This window comes from Merops nubicus, unplaced genomic scaffold, assembly GCF_000691845.1.
Source record: "Merops nubicus isolate BGI_N331 unplaced genomic scaffold, ASM69184v1 scaffold5046, whole genome shotgun sequence".
In the NCBI taxonomy this organism is placed as follows: Eukaryota; Metazoa; Chordata; class Aves; order Coraciiformes; family Meropidae; genus Merops; species Merops nubicus.
In genome coordinates, this window is record NW_008616803.1 from 1 (window position 1) to 17,223 (window position 17,223).

General features: G+C 47.6%; 1 protein-coding gene across 1 annotated transcript; it reads right to left on the reverse strand.

Moving 5' to 3' along the window:
- Positions 1–1,738: 1,738 nt before the first annotated feature.
- Positions 1,739–17,062, reverse strand: TADA1 (transcriptional adaptor 1; the record flags this gene model as incomplete). The annotated part of the gene is made up of 7 exons (XM_008942930.1): positions 1,739–2,175; positions 3,169–3,331; positions 4,316–4,467; positions 5,454–5,663; positions 9,077–9,174; positions 15,764–15,829; positions 16,971–17,062. Coding segments are annotated over 7 exons (934 nt in total), but the record flags the coding sequence as incomplete, so codon positions are not given.
- Between the last annotated feature and the right edge of the window lie 161 nt (positions 17,063–17,223).

Here is a 17,223-nt window from a genome sequence, read left to right on the forward strand (position 1 = left end):
GCCCCTGGGGAGAGGGTCCCAGTCTGGGCTCAGCCACAGCAGTTGGACTCTGGAACTCAGTTCAGGAACACAGGACTTGGGATCAAAGGCAGGATGGATGAAGTCCTACTCGGATGCCGGAACACAGGACTTGGGATCAAAGGCAGGATGGATGAAGTCCTCCTCGGATGCCGGCCACTGCAGCAGCAGCAGCGCACGGAAGAGAGAATGGAAGGGCGAGGGAAGGGCTTCCCTCTCCTGATCCTTCAGCTTTACTGGCTATGCCAGCTGTGGGATGGGACACCCCACTGGTGAATCTTGTGGTCAGTTATCCTGCCCGCTCCTCCCTGCACATGCCGGGTACTCTCTGCCCCCCTCCATGTGGGACAGAAGCTTAGCAGTGGCCTTGGTCTGCACACCAATCCCTAGCAGTAACTCCAAACATGAAGTCTTACCCCTGCTAAAGCCAGACAGTTTATGAAAATGCTGCTACCACTTCAGAGAGAGCAGTTAATTAGAAGAGCTTTAACTAAAAAGTAAAATTAAGCAGAACCAGATCTATTTTACCCCAAACCAGGACAGCCATACTTGGTATTTTGTTTCAGATTTCACTTGTGATGCTGTCAGAGGCTGCGTGCTTTCTTCAGATCTGAAATCCTCAAAGCTGCCCCAAAGTTTCTAACAAACAAACTTAATGTTTTCATTTTACACCAGAAGCATAACACTTATCTGGGAAATCCCCCTCCCACACCTCAGAGCCCATATTTTGGGTGACTCGATGATCCTCACCACATGTAGTTACTCAGGTTCAATACTGGTTTTAAAAAACTGTCATGTAAAAGCCACTGGGGTCAACTTTTAAGCTGCTATTCCTACCAAGTACAACTGCTCTCATCCTGCCAGACTCTGCTCTGGTTCTCTGCTGTTGCCTTTCCCAGCTTCTTCAAAATCCTAAAATTGGCTTCTCATGATGAGAACCATTGACACCTGCATGAGCAGTGCCTCTTGCAGTGCCTGGTTCCACAGCACCTCCCAAAAGGGGATGCAGGAAACCCAGGAACACAGCGACAGCTCTGGTCTCATACAGTCATGGGAGCCAAGAAAGGAAGTTGTAAAAAATGTAACTGGGAGGAAATACTTGTCACCTGCCCCTCTTCAGTCCTGGGGACACAGTACAGAAGGAAACTATATGGAAAAGATGACAGCTCTCCTAAACAAATACTTCCCAGAAACCAATACTTGCAGCGATCTGCATCCCCAGGTGGAGAGGGGTGGTTGCACGTCTTTCACAATGAAGCAGCACATCACATCTTGTTCATGCTGCAATTCCAAGGAGTCTGCAACCCAGACTATGTATTTGGGAGTTGCTGTCACACCTCAGGGACAGTCGAGCTGACTGTCGAGTAATGTTTTCCTAACAGCTGAGGAATTCCTACAAGAATGCACACCATGTTTTATGACACAGAACAGTTCAAAAGACAGGCTACAAAGGACCATTCTCTTTGTTGCCTTCTTTTCTCAGTTTCTAATCAGAAGTTCCCCGGTACAAGAGCAACAGTGTCAGTTTACAGAACTGCTCCTATGCACTTCAAAAGAGCCCACCCATTTCCAGTTGAATGAATGGAAAAGGATCCCAAGAGGTGCAACAGAAGTTGGGCAAGGCCCCTGGAAACTGAGCTCAGAAGAGAAACTACCTGAAGGGGGAAGGGAAAGGCAGCAGAGTCCCCATGCTCACAAAAGATGACACAAATACACCTTATTTAAAACCAACTCCTTCCACCTTTACATTTATTTTCCCTAAAACAGTCTTTGCAAACAACTCTTGTTTCTGCTTTCCAGTTCAGTGGGATTGCTGCAAGCCCTCCATGGCACGTGACTCTGGGGAAGCAGAGGAGGTGTGCCACAACTCAGTCATATTTCCATAGGAAACTTGACTCATAACTTAGGTCATCCTTGAAACGCTGACCCAGAGGTTTACGACAAGCGTCCGAGCGTCAGGCCCAAGGGAGAGCAGCGCAGCCACCCGAGCCTGGCAGAGCTGCTCTAGCAGAGCAGGAGCCCCTCCTTCGCCGCCAGGCGCTGGCGATGGATCTGATCCTGCTGTAGCTCCTCGTGGTTTGGATGCCAGAGTTTCATGACGATTCTCTCAATGTTTAGAGCGTAGACAGTGTGCGCAGGAATGACTTCTTTGTGCACCTGGAGACACACGTTAGAAAACGAGCATCACCCTTCCGGGCACTTCTCCCCAGGCTGCCAGGGAGTAACCTCCCTGTGCTGCAGGACGACGAGCGCGCCGGCGCTGCCGAGCGGGGAGGGAGGCTGGCACACGAGGAGAGCTGTGACCTGCCAGCACTGCCACAGGAGCCAGCACAGAGCAGCTTCCTGCCACAGGGCTGCCACCGTAAGGAAATCATCATTTTGCTCTTGTGAGGACAAGCAATAACTTGTGATCAGAATCTTACAAACAACAGTTCTGACCAAACACATGAAATGAATGCTTGATTATAGATCTTGCAATGAGTGGTCTGTCTCCACAGCCTTGAGACAAAATCTCAAGGCTTGCTCACAATAGCAGAGATCAAGGGGGAATTTCTCACAGCTAATTTTAGACATTCAAAGTAGCCTGAATGTCCCCAGAGCTGCCAGAGAGGGAGGGAACCACAGGCGTAGGTCTCCACAGGAAGATTCATACAGCCCACTTGAGACACCTCCCCAGGGCTGGGGTGATCACAGCCAACCCACTACAGCAGCCTGCATGCCAGGACCAAATATTCCTCTAAGTACCCAGGTGGAACATGAGGAGTAAAAAAGGGACATGACAGGCAAGTCACTCTGCTGCATTGCTGTCAAAATCTCAGTCTAGCTCAGTTCTGATATAATCACTGCAGCCTTGCCACAGCAGAAGAGTTCACCTTTCTTATGTAGCTGTGAGAAGAGACAGATTTTCTCATCAACTCTCTGACCAAGGGCAGCAGTTAAGTCATGAGCTGACTCTAAGTAAACCATTACCCAATACTGGGAGGAAGTTGAAGCCATAGAATTTTAAATTTGAGACACGGGAGGAAGGAGACTGTAGGAGAAGAAATCAAATCCCCTTTCACGCATGTAAATCAAACCTGAGACCAGTAAGTGATGCTCAGGGCAGCACTGCCTGTGACATGACATAACAGTGTGACCTGAACAGCTTACCTGTAATGCCTCAAAAAGGTCATACATGTTCACCGGTGGCAGCGATGCTGGTAAGGTGTCCCCAGAGCATGCCAGGAGTAGAGCTGCCTGCTGCTCAGCATCGTCGGGCAGGGGCTGGGGAGCAAGACCCTGACCAGCAGAAGGTGTCACAAAGGTTGGAGGGCTGTAGACAAAGCAGGTACTGAAACCTTCTAGTCAAGAAAACAGCCCCCGCTCTGCAAGTCATACAGCAGAGGCTTGGCCTCAGGGTTTGCTTTTCTGTATCAGTTGACTTTGCCCTTATGTACATAAAATTATTGCAGCTGTAATGACAATCTCTTTAAAATTCCAGTTCAATAAAAACAGTGCAAACAGATCCTCAGCACGCTTCAAACCTGCTTAACTGATTTTTGTTACAGGCAATAGCTTCTATCCAGCATAAAAATCAAGGCACCCACACCATTAAATTGAAAGACATTAGCTGTTAGGGTTGTTTAGACTGGACTGGATTTTAGTGCTTGTAATGCTATAATTAAATCTTAAACCACCCACAACCTCCTGTCAACTGCTAAAAGCTGCCACAGACAAACACTACTGCCTTCTCAAACACACACTGACAGATCAACAGCACAAGCTGTTTGATATCGAGGCCTTGGAAAACAAGGTGACCTTGAAGCTCTGCTGACTTGGAAAGACAAGTCAAGGAACCATAAATACATTTGGATCCAGGAAATGCCAGGACAGCAGCATTCTGCAGACGCTCACTGACACTTCATTCCTGTGGCACAAGTGGTGTCCCCACAAAGGCAGGTCTCTTCTTCCCAGGGGCAGTTCCCCTGAGAGCAGTGGAATTCCTATGTCACTCACTACAGCTTCCAAAAAGCAGTGACTACAAAGGACATTCAGAGAGCCAGGGGTCACCTTCATAAATCGATGGACAAGCACAGGCAAGGGAGGGAGGCCGTCCTAAACTCTGCTGCTGAGAAATCCCCATGTTCTCCCTCCCTCTTCAGCTGTACAGTCCTCAACACCCATACCTTTGGAGTATGAGAAAGCTCAGCACCATTATTAACAGATTCTAACAACTAAAAAGAGAAACCGCCCCTCAGAGTAGCTTTAAGGCTAGCAAATTGCATCTGAAATTAGCAGTGTGCCGAGACCTCCTTACCACTCAATTAAGTTGTTATAGGCAACAACACTGTTCTTCAGGTACGGCTGAGGGTTAACGTTGCTCCCGAAGGCATACTTGAAGTGGCCGTCTCTCAGGCGATAGGCCTTCCGCCTGGATATCACAGAGGTCAAAATATCCTTAAGGTGGTTCTGCAATGAAAAACAATTTTATTACACATGCCGATTTGTTCACTCTACCATGCCACGGGTATGTGAAGTGCCTCACCAAGTGGCAAGACAAGGATCTGCAGACATAAGGAGGTCAAGAGATGAAGAAACTGCAGTATGTTTTCACTGTCTGAAACATCTGAACAGAGAACATGGCACTGTGCACCTACTTGTGCATTAGCCCGTGAACTGTACTTCAATATGGGACGAGCTGCCTAAAATGTCAAAGAGGTTTCTTAAATGCCAGGAAATTCCCAACCTGTGATCCCCTTGATAGAGTTAAGAGACTTCATAACTGGCACTAGGTGTTACACTTGTACTGAAACACCGGCCCTAAAACTACAGTGAAAAGCCACTCACTCCTCTTTTTCAGACTCTTCAGTGGCCTGGAAAGTGCTGGAGAATCAACTGTCTGAGAAGAAGGGACAACAACTGCTTCTTAAGTTGGCCTCACTCTCAGACGGGGACTTCAGGTTGGCCTCCACATTCTGACTCCAGAAAACCATGCACACATCAACACTCCAAGTATGGCTGTGATGCACCACTGATGGCCCAACCCAGCACTTCACCTGCAGGTACTACCCAATTCTGCCACTTCACTTCCATCCCAGATACCTGCACCTGTAATGGCTTTTTTTTTTAATAGAACCTTTTGAAATGGAGCTCCTGCTCTGTCCCTGCTTTTAAGAGACAGGAACAGCATTTTCCAGAACAGGCACTTAAGCATGTCTGAGTTCTTCATATGCAGTACTTCAAAATTAACACTTGCAGCCAGAAATCCAAGGGTTTATGCCATCTATGATGGCACGAACATGGAAGCCCTTTGCTTCCCACCCTACTCCTCCAGAGGAAATTGGGCAGTTTGAGAAACAGGTTTCCTCTCCTCACGGAGGGACGCCACTCCCTGCTCCACACAGGAGCTTCTGTTGCTGCTGTGAGACCACCACTGCTGCCCAGCCCAGTCTCACCTCCACAGCATAAACCACTGCTGTCACTGCCTCCTCTGTCACGTTGTCCAGCCCGTGCTCGTACGCAGTTACGATCATCCTTCCTTCCAACTGGCCACGTGTAGGAAGCATCATGGTATGAGAACACAGCTTCAAATCATCATCCTCCTGAGGATCCTTTGCCACAAACTGCTGGGCTCCAGACAGTGGATTCTGAGGCTGGAACCGGTGCTGTAATGAATATAATATTAGAGTAAAAGATAAACACCCAGTCAGACCCTTTACTTCATCAAGCCAAACATCTGGTCTCCAGATGGAAAGCAAACACCTATAACAACATTCCCTAGACTAGATGGTCCTGCTCTGGCAGGGGGGTTGGACTCGATCTCTGGAGGTCCCTTCCAACCCCTAACATTCTGTGATTCTGTGATATCACTCTGCTTGTCCTGCTGTGGTATTTGTCCCCAGGATATTCTCCCAACCTCCAAAAATCTCTAACTGAAGAAATTCCCGAGTCAGTGTTGGTATCCTTTCATTAAACAACCCATGAATGTGTCCAGCAGCACCCTGAAGATTAACAGTGCATGTTGTGGTTTGGGGCTTGGAGTGGGGGTGTGACCTTCCAGCACCTGGGAGGACCCCGGGTGGGGGTGAACCATTGTATTCCCTCCCCTTCCCACACACACTCTGGAAGGAGGCAGGAAGTGGGTGCTAACTCCATTCCTGCCCTGTGGCTCTGGGGGTCAGGTGCGTGCTTTGCTCCATGGGACCCTGGAACTATTTCTGAGGGTTTTGTATATTTTGTTTACTTTTGTATTTCCCCTAATCTTTGTATATATTTTTTCTTACCTCCCTTTTTCGTTTTGTTCCTTGTTAAACAATATATTTTATTTTTTTTCATTTAACTCCCTTATCAGTTTTTTTTCAAAGTCTCTCTCTCTCTCTCTGGGGGGGAGGGGGGAAGGGAGCACATAGTTCTGTTCCATGTGGGTCCTGCCCTGAACCCCTTTTCACACGGAACCAGAACAGGGCACCACGTGAAGGGTCATTTCCTCTGGTTTGTTCTGTAGTTCTCACTTACAGGAAAATGATGTGCATTTAGCAAGTCTCAAATGTGGTCAGTCACTGTCCCTTTTTATCTTTGTTCACGTTACCCAGCACAGTGATGACTTTACTGAATTTCACGTGTCTCAGTCACCTCCTTCTATACTGAAGAGTTCTCATCTGCTTAGTCATTCTTGTATGGCAGGGTGTATTTTACTTACTAACTGTACGGTTTCCACCAAGATTAAAACCTATGATTCTAAGCTTGTGCAATTAAGTGATTCTTACATTTCTTTAAAGTTTTAAATGCAACAACTTAGTCAAAATCCAGTTCTGAATTTCATACTCTAATCGCCCTGTGTGCTTTCAATGCACTAAACAGAGCTATGTCACTGAGCAGTCATTGACTCTGAGATGGATTGTGGCTGCTCTTTAGAACTGACTCAGTTATTTAGAAAAAAAGCCATCACAGAACAGGTATTCATACACGAAGGTGGCAACCCTCACTTCCTAGACCCCATATATTCCAGCATAATTCCCTTGCTGAGCTGGTGTCTCAAGCTTTGAGTGGTTGTGGTGGCTCCCAGGAAGTCTCACTCCCCAGCTGAAGGGCAGGGAGGGAAGCAGATGAGAATGATTGATCCTTGAGCCCAGATGCACTCGGCTCAGCACTGACCTGCAAGGGAACAACACTGACCTGCCCCACCAAGTACTCCCACAACTTCTGTCCCTCAACATTCCAGAGCCACAAATCCGGTGGCTCTGGAACACAGATTGCTGCAAGGCTCTTACGGGGCATCAAGACAAACACATACTTTAAATATAAACAATGAATATACAGCAAAGTGGGTTTCTCACATTTCAGTTTCAGGAGAGGAAGGAGGGCCGCTTTATTCAAAGGACAGTGTGGCATTTAACTCAGAGTGAAAACCAGCCCACCCACTAATGGTGTGAAAGCAGGTTTCCCTCCCTGTAATTCTGAAGGCTTACGCTGTCATTACGGGAAAGCTACATGTCTGTATGCTTTGGAAAAAAAGACCTTCAAAATCTAAACTCCTCTTAAGAGGAACATAGTTTGGGAGAGCAGAAGTCAGCTGGAACAAACCTGTGGTCATTCACAGGTGTTATTCTGACTAGTAAGGGAAACCATCAGGAAATATCAAGGCACCTCAAGTTCACAATACTCAGGAATTCCATCAGCAACAGACAAGCCCGTTTATCATAACATACACTTCACACAGCAGTTATTACCAAGCATTCCAGGAATGCATGTATAAACACACACACCAGGTGCAATGTGGGGGCAGGCGTACTGAGTAAATCAAACTTCAAGACTTCAGCTACATCATGACTTGCTTCTCAAGCTCTCCTCTCCTTGCTATCGGACAGTTATGGGAAGTTTAAAAACAAAAGGAACACAGGCCACCATCAGAATTCAGGTCATAGCTGTAGACACTGCAAAAATATTTCAGGAGCTTCTAAAGACAACAAGCCTTCCGCTGCACTCGCATCCCTCTGAGCCACACAGAGTATCTAAGTATAGTGCCTAGAAGGGCAGCATGCACTTCAGCCAAGCTGACCTCTCGTAGCCAAGTGGGAGGTTTCACGTGCCCACCCTTCTCCTCTAACCCCAGCCCCTCTGTGCTGGCTCTGGCGTGCATCTCACCGCAGACCAGCAGGAGAAGCTTGGGGGTTTGGATCTTTTTTTCCCCCCAATTAGTTTTCTGCCTTGTCAGAGAACGGAACCAGACTGTGATGTGCTCAGACCTGATAAATCTGGCTCAGTACGAGATAGACACTCTCCCTTTCAACAACCATTAATTCAGTTGGAACCACCTTATCAAACCCCACCCCTGGAAGCCAGCGCCCCATCCCAGTCCCCTATCACAGCAGGCTCCCTCCAAGCTGGCTGCACAGGAACACCTGCAGAACAGGCACATGACAGCACCAGGTGTGTGCACAGAGCCTTCACCACAACGTGAACCAATCGTGCACATTTCTCTGCCACCTGCCAGAAGGCAGCATCTTTGCAAAGCATTTTCAGTTCTGAAACAACCCGACCCTCTAAAAACATTCCACCCAAGGAACACATAACTCCTAACATTTTGGATTGCAGAGTCCTGTGGAGGGGATCATACAATCACAGAATTCTGTCTGACTGCCTGAATAAATAAGAAAATACTTCTGCTACAAGAATTTGGCAGACATGTCAACAAGATACTGCAGAGAATGAGGAAGTTCAATAAGGCTGTGAACGACCTGCCCATGCGTTACTGCAGTGACCGGAAAGCTAAAGTTACTCCTTGTTGGTTCCTGGAATACAAACTTTTGCAGCTTTGACATTTAGGTGTTCTTTCACAGATTCCCTGGGGTCTAATAAAGACAGGTCACACCATAGACATTCTCCCAAGAGGCTTCCACAAAAGAGGCAGCAGCCACTAACCCCCACCTCTTGCCCCGGCCAAGAACTCAAAATAAATATGACGTGTACCACTGCATGTGTTGGATGTTCATCCCTGTGATAAGAAGTACCACCTGCTGTGCTCTTCATCCCTAACAGAATGTCACAGAGCTGTGACCATCTAACCGTGGACACTTACATCAAACTTCTGTCGAACTGAAGAAATCTTTTTCTTTCCTTTGGGTTTTCCAGGTTTAGTTGCAGAGCCACCTGGCCATGGCAGAGATCCAGCACCTTCTACAAATTGAAAAGAAAACAACTCTACTCAGTAGGTTTAGGGCCAGGTTCAACCTGTTCACGCTGGAAAACCCTTAACATTTGGCATCCAGCTAACCCTTAGCCCAAAATCAACAGCCATGACCCAGAGCGATTTCTCAGGGAAGAACAGCCTTTCCTTTGTCAGCCCCCTGCTAGTATGACTCACTCCATTACCTCAGCAGAAATTCGTGTCCACACACAAAAAGCCATGGGAGAAGAGATGACCACAACCTCCAAGTAAAGCAACAAGGAAGAGCCATGCGTTCCAACAGGAAGATGACAGGAGCTTTCTCAGAGGGGGATTCTGCTCCCAAATCCCGGATTAGGTCAGATGCTAGTCAGCAGATTGAGCAGTCTGACTCACTACTACTCTGCTTTCACAGCTCCCCATCAGCTTTAGCAAGCTTTGTCTCTGATCTCTGTTAAACATAGCAGCTGATTGTTCTTGTTACACCGAGGGGAAAAAAGAGGGTGGAAGAACTGCAAAGGTTGCTGAGCCCAGAACAGGATAACACCAACATGAGCAGTGAGCCTGTGACCAACCAGAGCTGGCAAGCAGCTGAAGAAGAGATTATTGTATAGCACCAGTAAATACATACACTTGGCCACATCACCTTGAAAAGACCGCTCAGAAGTCCACTGTGTGCTGTTTGACAGCTACACTTACAGTAGGTCAAACCACATCCTGATAATCACACTGCTCTTGGCAAGGACAGCCCAGATTTCCCACTGATGGGTTTACAGGATCTGTGAACAATCCCTTCAGATACATTTGGGCTTAAGACAAAGTTGCACTGGATGTGCATGTTCTTGCTGACAGCAAACAAGAACTGCAACCCAAAGACTGGACAGCCCTCTCGTGGCTACATAGGCAGCCTCTGCTTTGTGTCATCATCCTCCTCCTCCTTTGGTTTTGCAGAGGGAGCAAGCACCCCTTCTCCTCTGGAGCAGAATGTGCCTTGTGCCAGGGTCCCTGCCTGCCTCCCAAGAGCTTGGACAAGTCAGCTCTGAAAGTACTTGTTGCCCCTGAAGCAGAGGTTGTAGCTCTGCTGACAGGTGGTGCTGACAGCATGGCAATGTCTCAGATGTTCCCTGGCTACACCTCAGCCAGCCTTTGGCACTTCCTCTACAAACAGACGAAGTGACAGCAGCCATCCCAATAAAACAGCAGACTCAGGTGAAGTTTTTGAACGGTGAACTGCTAAGAAGGGGTTAGAAACAACCTACACACACACATAGATGGCATCTTCTCCCTATTAACAAATGCTGCCTGAAAAGTTTAGCTACATCCTGTTAGCGAGGTGAAATCCAATGGTCTACAACAAACCCTGCTGGCAAAATCCACTAGCCAATTATAGGAAAAAAATAAATAAGCCCTCTCAAAAAATTGTAAAGCTGGTGTCTCTACTCATCACTACAACACTTCACCATATCCTTAACAAGGGGGTGCTGGAAAGCACCGTGGACAATCATCTCAAGGACTACTCTTACCCTCCATTGGTATCTTGGGACTTTCATCTTAGGATCTATAAAAAACCCACGCTACTTCTCTCCCAAGATGTTTAGCTCTTTACAGACAAGTCCTTTCTTCTTCCTCCTCTCCTCTACAGCAGGTCAGACTCCTTCTAAGCAGGGAGAATTAAGTGTGTTAAGGCCCATTTCAAAGCTGTCAGTAAATGCACATCTCCCTAGTAGCAATAATAGCAACTTTTACACTAAATAGCAACTAAATTTTTAGTCTTTGACAATAGATCTGAAACATGCAAATTAATTGAGTCTCAATCTGCACATTTAATGAAAACTTTGCCAGACTTGGCTTAGGAGGAGGAAAAGGTGAGATACTATCTCTGATTCCCCATTGCAATGAACCCAGAGCCGACTTGCAGTAGATGAAGAAAGGAGAATTTCCCTCTAGTATTCTAAGAAAACTCATACTTGCCTTCCTGGCCACAAATGACACGGCTGGGTTGGCTCAGATGTGAAGCTTCAGAAATGTTAGCAGCTTTTATTTAACCTTAATAGCGAGAGAATGAGATGTTAACAAGCCACAGGAATGGCTGCTGACAGTGCCTTCAAAGATGAGCAACAGATAAGAATGTTTGTCTAAGAGCTGCCAGTCTCTGCCACAATGGCACCAGCCAGCTCAGACAGAGGGTGTCAGGTTTTCCTGACGTGCTGCAGCAGCCACACAGGAGGCAAGGACCAAGATACAGACAGAGACAGTCACAGCAGAGCACCCAGGCACAGGAAATGTGTGTTTTCTCACTCTCATTGATTTGGTCTTCAGTTGGTTGGTTGGGGTTTTTGGTGGTTTGGTTTTAATTTTCTTGCAGGGACAAGGGTTTAGTCAAATATATTCTGACCTTCCTCTGTCAACAACTCACACTACCATTTACTGCTTTTTCCACCCTTCCCAGCTCTCTGGAGAGAAGTGGAACACGAGCGACCTGAGCCTGTCTCACAGTTGACAGCCCTTCAAGCAAAGCCTGTGGGCCCTCATACAATAAAATGCTCCTGCTACCCCAGCAACAATTCTGATTCACTGAACCATCTTTTAGCTGGCTTCAGATTACTAGCAAATAAATTAAAATCCTTGTATCACCAACTCAGGTGCTTGCAATTGTCTCAATTTTGTTGTTAACATTTAGGTAAGGAAGGAGGTAATAGTTCAAGTGACATATGTACGAACTCAAGAAAGCTCATGAACTCCATTGCTTGCAATTGTCCAAACATAGTTATCCTGGGCTGCAGAAAAGGAAGCGTGGTCAGCAGGTCGAGGGAGGGGATTCTGTCCCTCTGCTCCACTCTGGTGAGAGCCCAGCTACAATGCTGAGTCCAGCTCTGGAACACCCAGTGTAAGAAGGACATGGACCTGCTGGAGCAGGTCCAGATGAGGCCACGAAAATAAGGGGGCTGGAATCCCTCTGCTGCGAGGTCAGGCTGAGAGAGTTGGGGTGATTCAGCCAGAGAAGGGTCTGGGGAGAGCTTCCTGCAGCCTCTCAATACTTACAGGGAGCCGATAAGAAAGATGGGGACAGATTTTTTTTTTTAGCAGGGCCTGTTGTGACAGGACAAGGGGTGATTGTTTTAAACTAAAAGACAGTAGACTCAGACTAGCTATAAGGAAGACATTTTTTGCACTGAGGGTGGTGAAACACTGACCCAGGTTGCCCAGACTGGTGGTAAAAGCCCCACCCCTGGAAATATTCAAGGTCAGGCTGGAGGGGGCCCTGAGCAACCTGCTCTATTTGAAAATGTCCCTGCTCACTGCAGGGGGGTTGGACCAGATGACCTTTAAAGGTTCCTTCCAACCCAACACATTCCATGATCCTATAAGCTTAGTGAGCAAGTCCATGCAAGGTTAAAGATGGCTTTAAACTGAAGTTCCTCCTGATGGATTTTTTTGGGGAACAAAACCACCAGACAAATTCAGAAAAGCACTTCTGAAAGTACTGGTAAGAATACCAAAGAAAACAACTTTCTTGTAATGGGAAGTGTGCCACCACTCAGGCTGGTGCACCCAACCTAAAGTCTCCATTAAGGCACTCTAGGATTTTGGATAGCATATTTCTAGAAAGTTCCTCTTTCAGGCACTTTCACAGCTTTCCAGTTATGTTACAGCTGGATGCCACTCAAGCATTTATGCTTGTCTTTACAAACATGGCTACCAGCAGGAACAACACCACCCATTTTTAAAAAGGGCAGAGAATTCAGATGCAGGATTGTTCAGCATCCTGCCGTGTCCTCAGTGGGAGCTCAACAGGAGCTACCTCAGCCGGTCAGGCACTCCAGAGCGGACATGAACTTCCCTCCCTCTCAATCACCAAGTTCGAAATGTCCCGTGCCACAGAGGCTGCTGAACTGGGATTTGAAGTTCTCACAGCCAACAGCCTAAACAGATGATAGGTGGAGATGGAAAATGCTCACGAAGGGCCACATTCACCCAGTGTTCCCCAGTAAGCCCAGATAGAACTACTACAACCAGAGGCAGCAAAATCTGGATCAGATGGGTTTGTCTGCATGGTTCAACATATAGAATAATTTAGGTTGGAAAAGACTTTTAAGATCATCAAGTCCAATCATTAACACAGCACTGCCAAGTCCACCACTAAACCATATCCCTCAGCACCTCATCTACACATCTTTTAAATACCTCCAGGGACAGTGACTCCACCACTTCCCTGGGCAGTGGCATTACAAGTTAGAATGACTCCTTAAAAATGCCATCTCTATGTATTTCCTACTTAAATGTCACAATATCAAGTACACTTTTAAAGCTGGCCACATGCTTTATTTTAATACAAAACAGCATTAGAAAGAAGGTTCTTTCCCCTTGCCTCTCTCACACGCAGGTGGAAAGTCCGTGCAGCAGTAACCCCTGTGATGGCGTGCCAAGAGCAGCACACACACTTCTTTAAAGTCACTCGTTTCCACGAATGGTGAAGGAAACACCTTCTACCCAAAAGACAGTGGTGCAGACAATAGCCCGTTAGTGTTCCATTCTTACATGGGGAAAAAAAAACACAAACAAACACACACACACACCCCCAAAACACAACCCACCTAGCAGGTGCCAGGCTGGCACCTAGAGGGGAAAAAAGAAACCAAGGCAGAACACCTCGTATTCCCCTCTCGTGCTCTCCTGGGCTTGCAGGTACAACCTGCTAACCACACACAGCAGAAGATGGGTCAGTAAGATGTGTCTGCAATAGAGTTACCAGCCAGTGGTATCTGGCTCAGTACAGATCAGCTCCAGAATCGCTGGGAGACCTTGCAGTGATTCAAGGAGGCAAACCAGAGACTCTAGAAGGGACCAGCAGTAAGTGCTGTTAACTGCAGGGACTTAAAACACATCTTTAAGAACACAAACACACATTAAATGGATTTTTTTCCAAGCTGGCTTCTGTAGATCTGTGGGCAGAACCAAAAAAGCCTGCCTGAAAGCAATGGAGGTGACCAGCTGGCCAGTACTTGCTCTGTCACACTGTCACTGATCTGCTGAAGAACTACAAAGAAAGGTTCTTCAAGAGCTCCTGAAGAGACTAAGTTTCAGTAAGACACAAGGAGAAGTCCTTGGCAAGGACTCGAATTTTAGAAAGATCAAGCAGGAAGTAATGAGCATATGGAGGGCACCTGTGGAGACCAGCCTGCTTTGTGCTGGGGCTCCTACTTTTACCACACCCCTAGAAAGCCTTGGAAAAAGGGGCCCTGGGGAGCAAGCAGAGCTTGCTGACAAATCCGAGCTGTTTAAGCCAAGGCAGACACAGCCTGACTGGACAACTGCAGAAGAGCTGTAGGAGCCTAAGGGGTGGGGTAAAGAGGCAAAGGAAGCTCAATACAGTGAAGCACAGAGTGGTGCACACAGGAATAAACAACCCCAACCTTCATCACCCGGAGATGGGCTCTAACCTGACTTCTGCCACTCAGAAGCAAGACCTCTGAGCTGTGATCTCCCTTCCAACACTCCCACCAGCTCAGTGCTGAACTCAGAGAATGTGGGCACTCCCCCACCTCCTCCTAATTTAGCCTCAGCTACTTCAGATAATACAGGGATATTGATGTTCTTTTGCTTTCTTTTTATAATCCAGCTGTAGGTACTTTAATTCAGAGGCAGGGAGCAACAAGATTTTGACAAAAATCTTCTGAATTACATGAGTAGAGACCGCTGAAGAGGACAAGTCTGGGACTCACAATGTGTAAAGTTCAAGAGCAAACAAGTTTGGAGGTGGAGGAGGTTAGCATTTAACTAGCAGAGCTGCTACAGTTAATGACCAGCTACAACAGAAAAAGCTGTGGGTATCCACAAACTTTGCCTTTTCTCCTTCCTCAAGCTACATCAAGTACCCTAACAAGAGGTGTTCTCTCCTCTCAAAGCCCTCGTCTCTCAGCCTGTCAGAGCTGCCACGTTCTCTCTCCCATACTATACAGCAGTTTCGTACCTTGACCCACAGCTCCACCGTCTTTCCTATCCACCCTCTGGATAGAGAGCTCTTCCAGAGACCAAACCACTCAACGACAGCCATCCAAAATGCTTACTAAGCTAAAAGGTTAACCATCTGGAGAGGGTTGGGTTAATTGGCCATAGCTCAACCGAGACTCGCTGTAAGCACTCCCAGTAAGCATTTTTCTATCAAATACGTACTTGATTTCAAGATCAGTCAGCAACATCCAGCTCCCCAAAATGACATCCCCAGCAGAGAGAAGAACAAAGAGCATCATCAAGTTCAGAAGCGAGAGGAAGCAGTACAGCAAGACAGATCAAAGGCAAAGCAACGTCTCCCTTTACACATCAGCTCACAGCACACACCCAATCCAGAAATCAAAGGGGCTTATCGCACACAGCGATCCAGCGTCACCCTCGCACCAGGCACACGCAGCTTATTGACAAAAGCAGCTCTGCTGAAGTCAGCTGGATCCCTGCTTCGCTACCCTTTGGCCTGTACAGCAAAAAGAACACGAACATTAAGGCTCAGAAAGTTGGAGTGCTTTGTACAACCCCCCCCCCCAGCCACAGAGGTGGCAAAGCGTTGCTACCCAACTGTTTTTCGTGAGGCTCCCTGGGACTTACCTGGTGCAGAAACCAAGATCTGGCATCGGGTAAGTATGGCCAGGAGGAAATCATTGTGAGAGTGGACTGTGTGGAAACAGACAGGTCATTAGCAACACAACTCCCCCCACAGGCAGCCCCTCAAAGCCATCTCTCCATTCTTTTCCACAGCTGGCTCCTCCCCATGTGCTTAGCTATCCAGGTACAACTTTCAATTCCTTTTTTTTTGTAAGAGAGAGTTTGCTTCTGCTGGACCCAGAATCTGCTACTACCACACTGAAAAAAAAAAAAAAGGATACTACAGATGACATGGAAACAAGTTAGGTCAATTCTCAGTGTGCCACACACACAAATCCAGCCCTACAGCATGCAAGGTGAAACGTCTGGTGTATTATTCAGCCAGAAGGAGGAGGACCAGCTGCCCCTCCAGCCACGCAGACTTGTAGTAGCAGGGATTGTGGGTTTGCCAGAAGAGGATCAGTAAGACCCAGCCCCAGAAAGGTGAAGTTAAGTCAAACAGGTTTATGATAAAACAAAACTTCTTCACAGAAGGCTTACTGGAACATGGAGTGAATAGTCATATGTTAGAAAGAGTGAAGACGAACTCCATAAGCAAGGTCAGAGGGTTACGTGATCAGCTTGGGCCTTTGAGCCAATGCACCAACAAACTCCCTGCCCTTCCCCACAGGGAGCATGAACATGGAAGCCAGGAGATCCCACAACGCTCTCAGCAATGCCCACCAGTGTTTGCAAGCCCATGCAGAGGCAAGAGCAAAAGAATCTCACCCTTCAATTTGCCACCCCCAGAAGGACAGGAAGGAGATCTGCCCGCTGCAAGATCCCCTAGGTGAATTTAGGGGTCTCTTCCCCACTTCAGCCCCCGCACCAGTCCCACCTTAACCAAAGGAAGAGCACAGTATGGAAAAGACTGGGTCTCTACAGTGACATTTAAAAAGGCCTTTTTATTGCTGGGACAGCATATTTTACCTTTTTACCATATTTACACAAGACCAAATTGCCTGCCAATGCTGGGGGCACAAAGGGATTTCCCCTGGAAGGCCAAGGCACCTCCCACCTTTTCAACTCTACCGAGGCCCCTCCCCCCTTGTCAACTCTCCCGCCACTGGAACCCTGGCCATTCTTATTTCTCTCCAAGCAACTTCCCTGTTTGGAAAGCACCGTGCAAGGCGAGAGCCGGCAGGAAAACAAACACAAGCTGACTTTTTACCGTTGTCTTGTGTGAGAAGCCTGCGCGCTTCTAGGTCAAACTCCTCCTTGCTGATCTTCTGCTTGAACCAGAGCTTCAGATTGGCCCAGTACCTACGGCAGAGCGGGGAAGGTGCAGACACCGAACGCGAAGCGCTGTTCCCAATCCCGCCGCCTTCCCCCACCGGCGCAGGGGGCTCGGGGGCCGGGCCGGGGCTGAGGCCTCCGCGCACACACGGTGCAAACGCGCGTCCCTGGGAAGGCTGGGGGAGGCC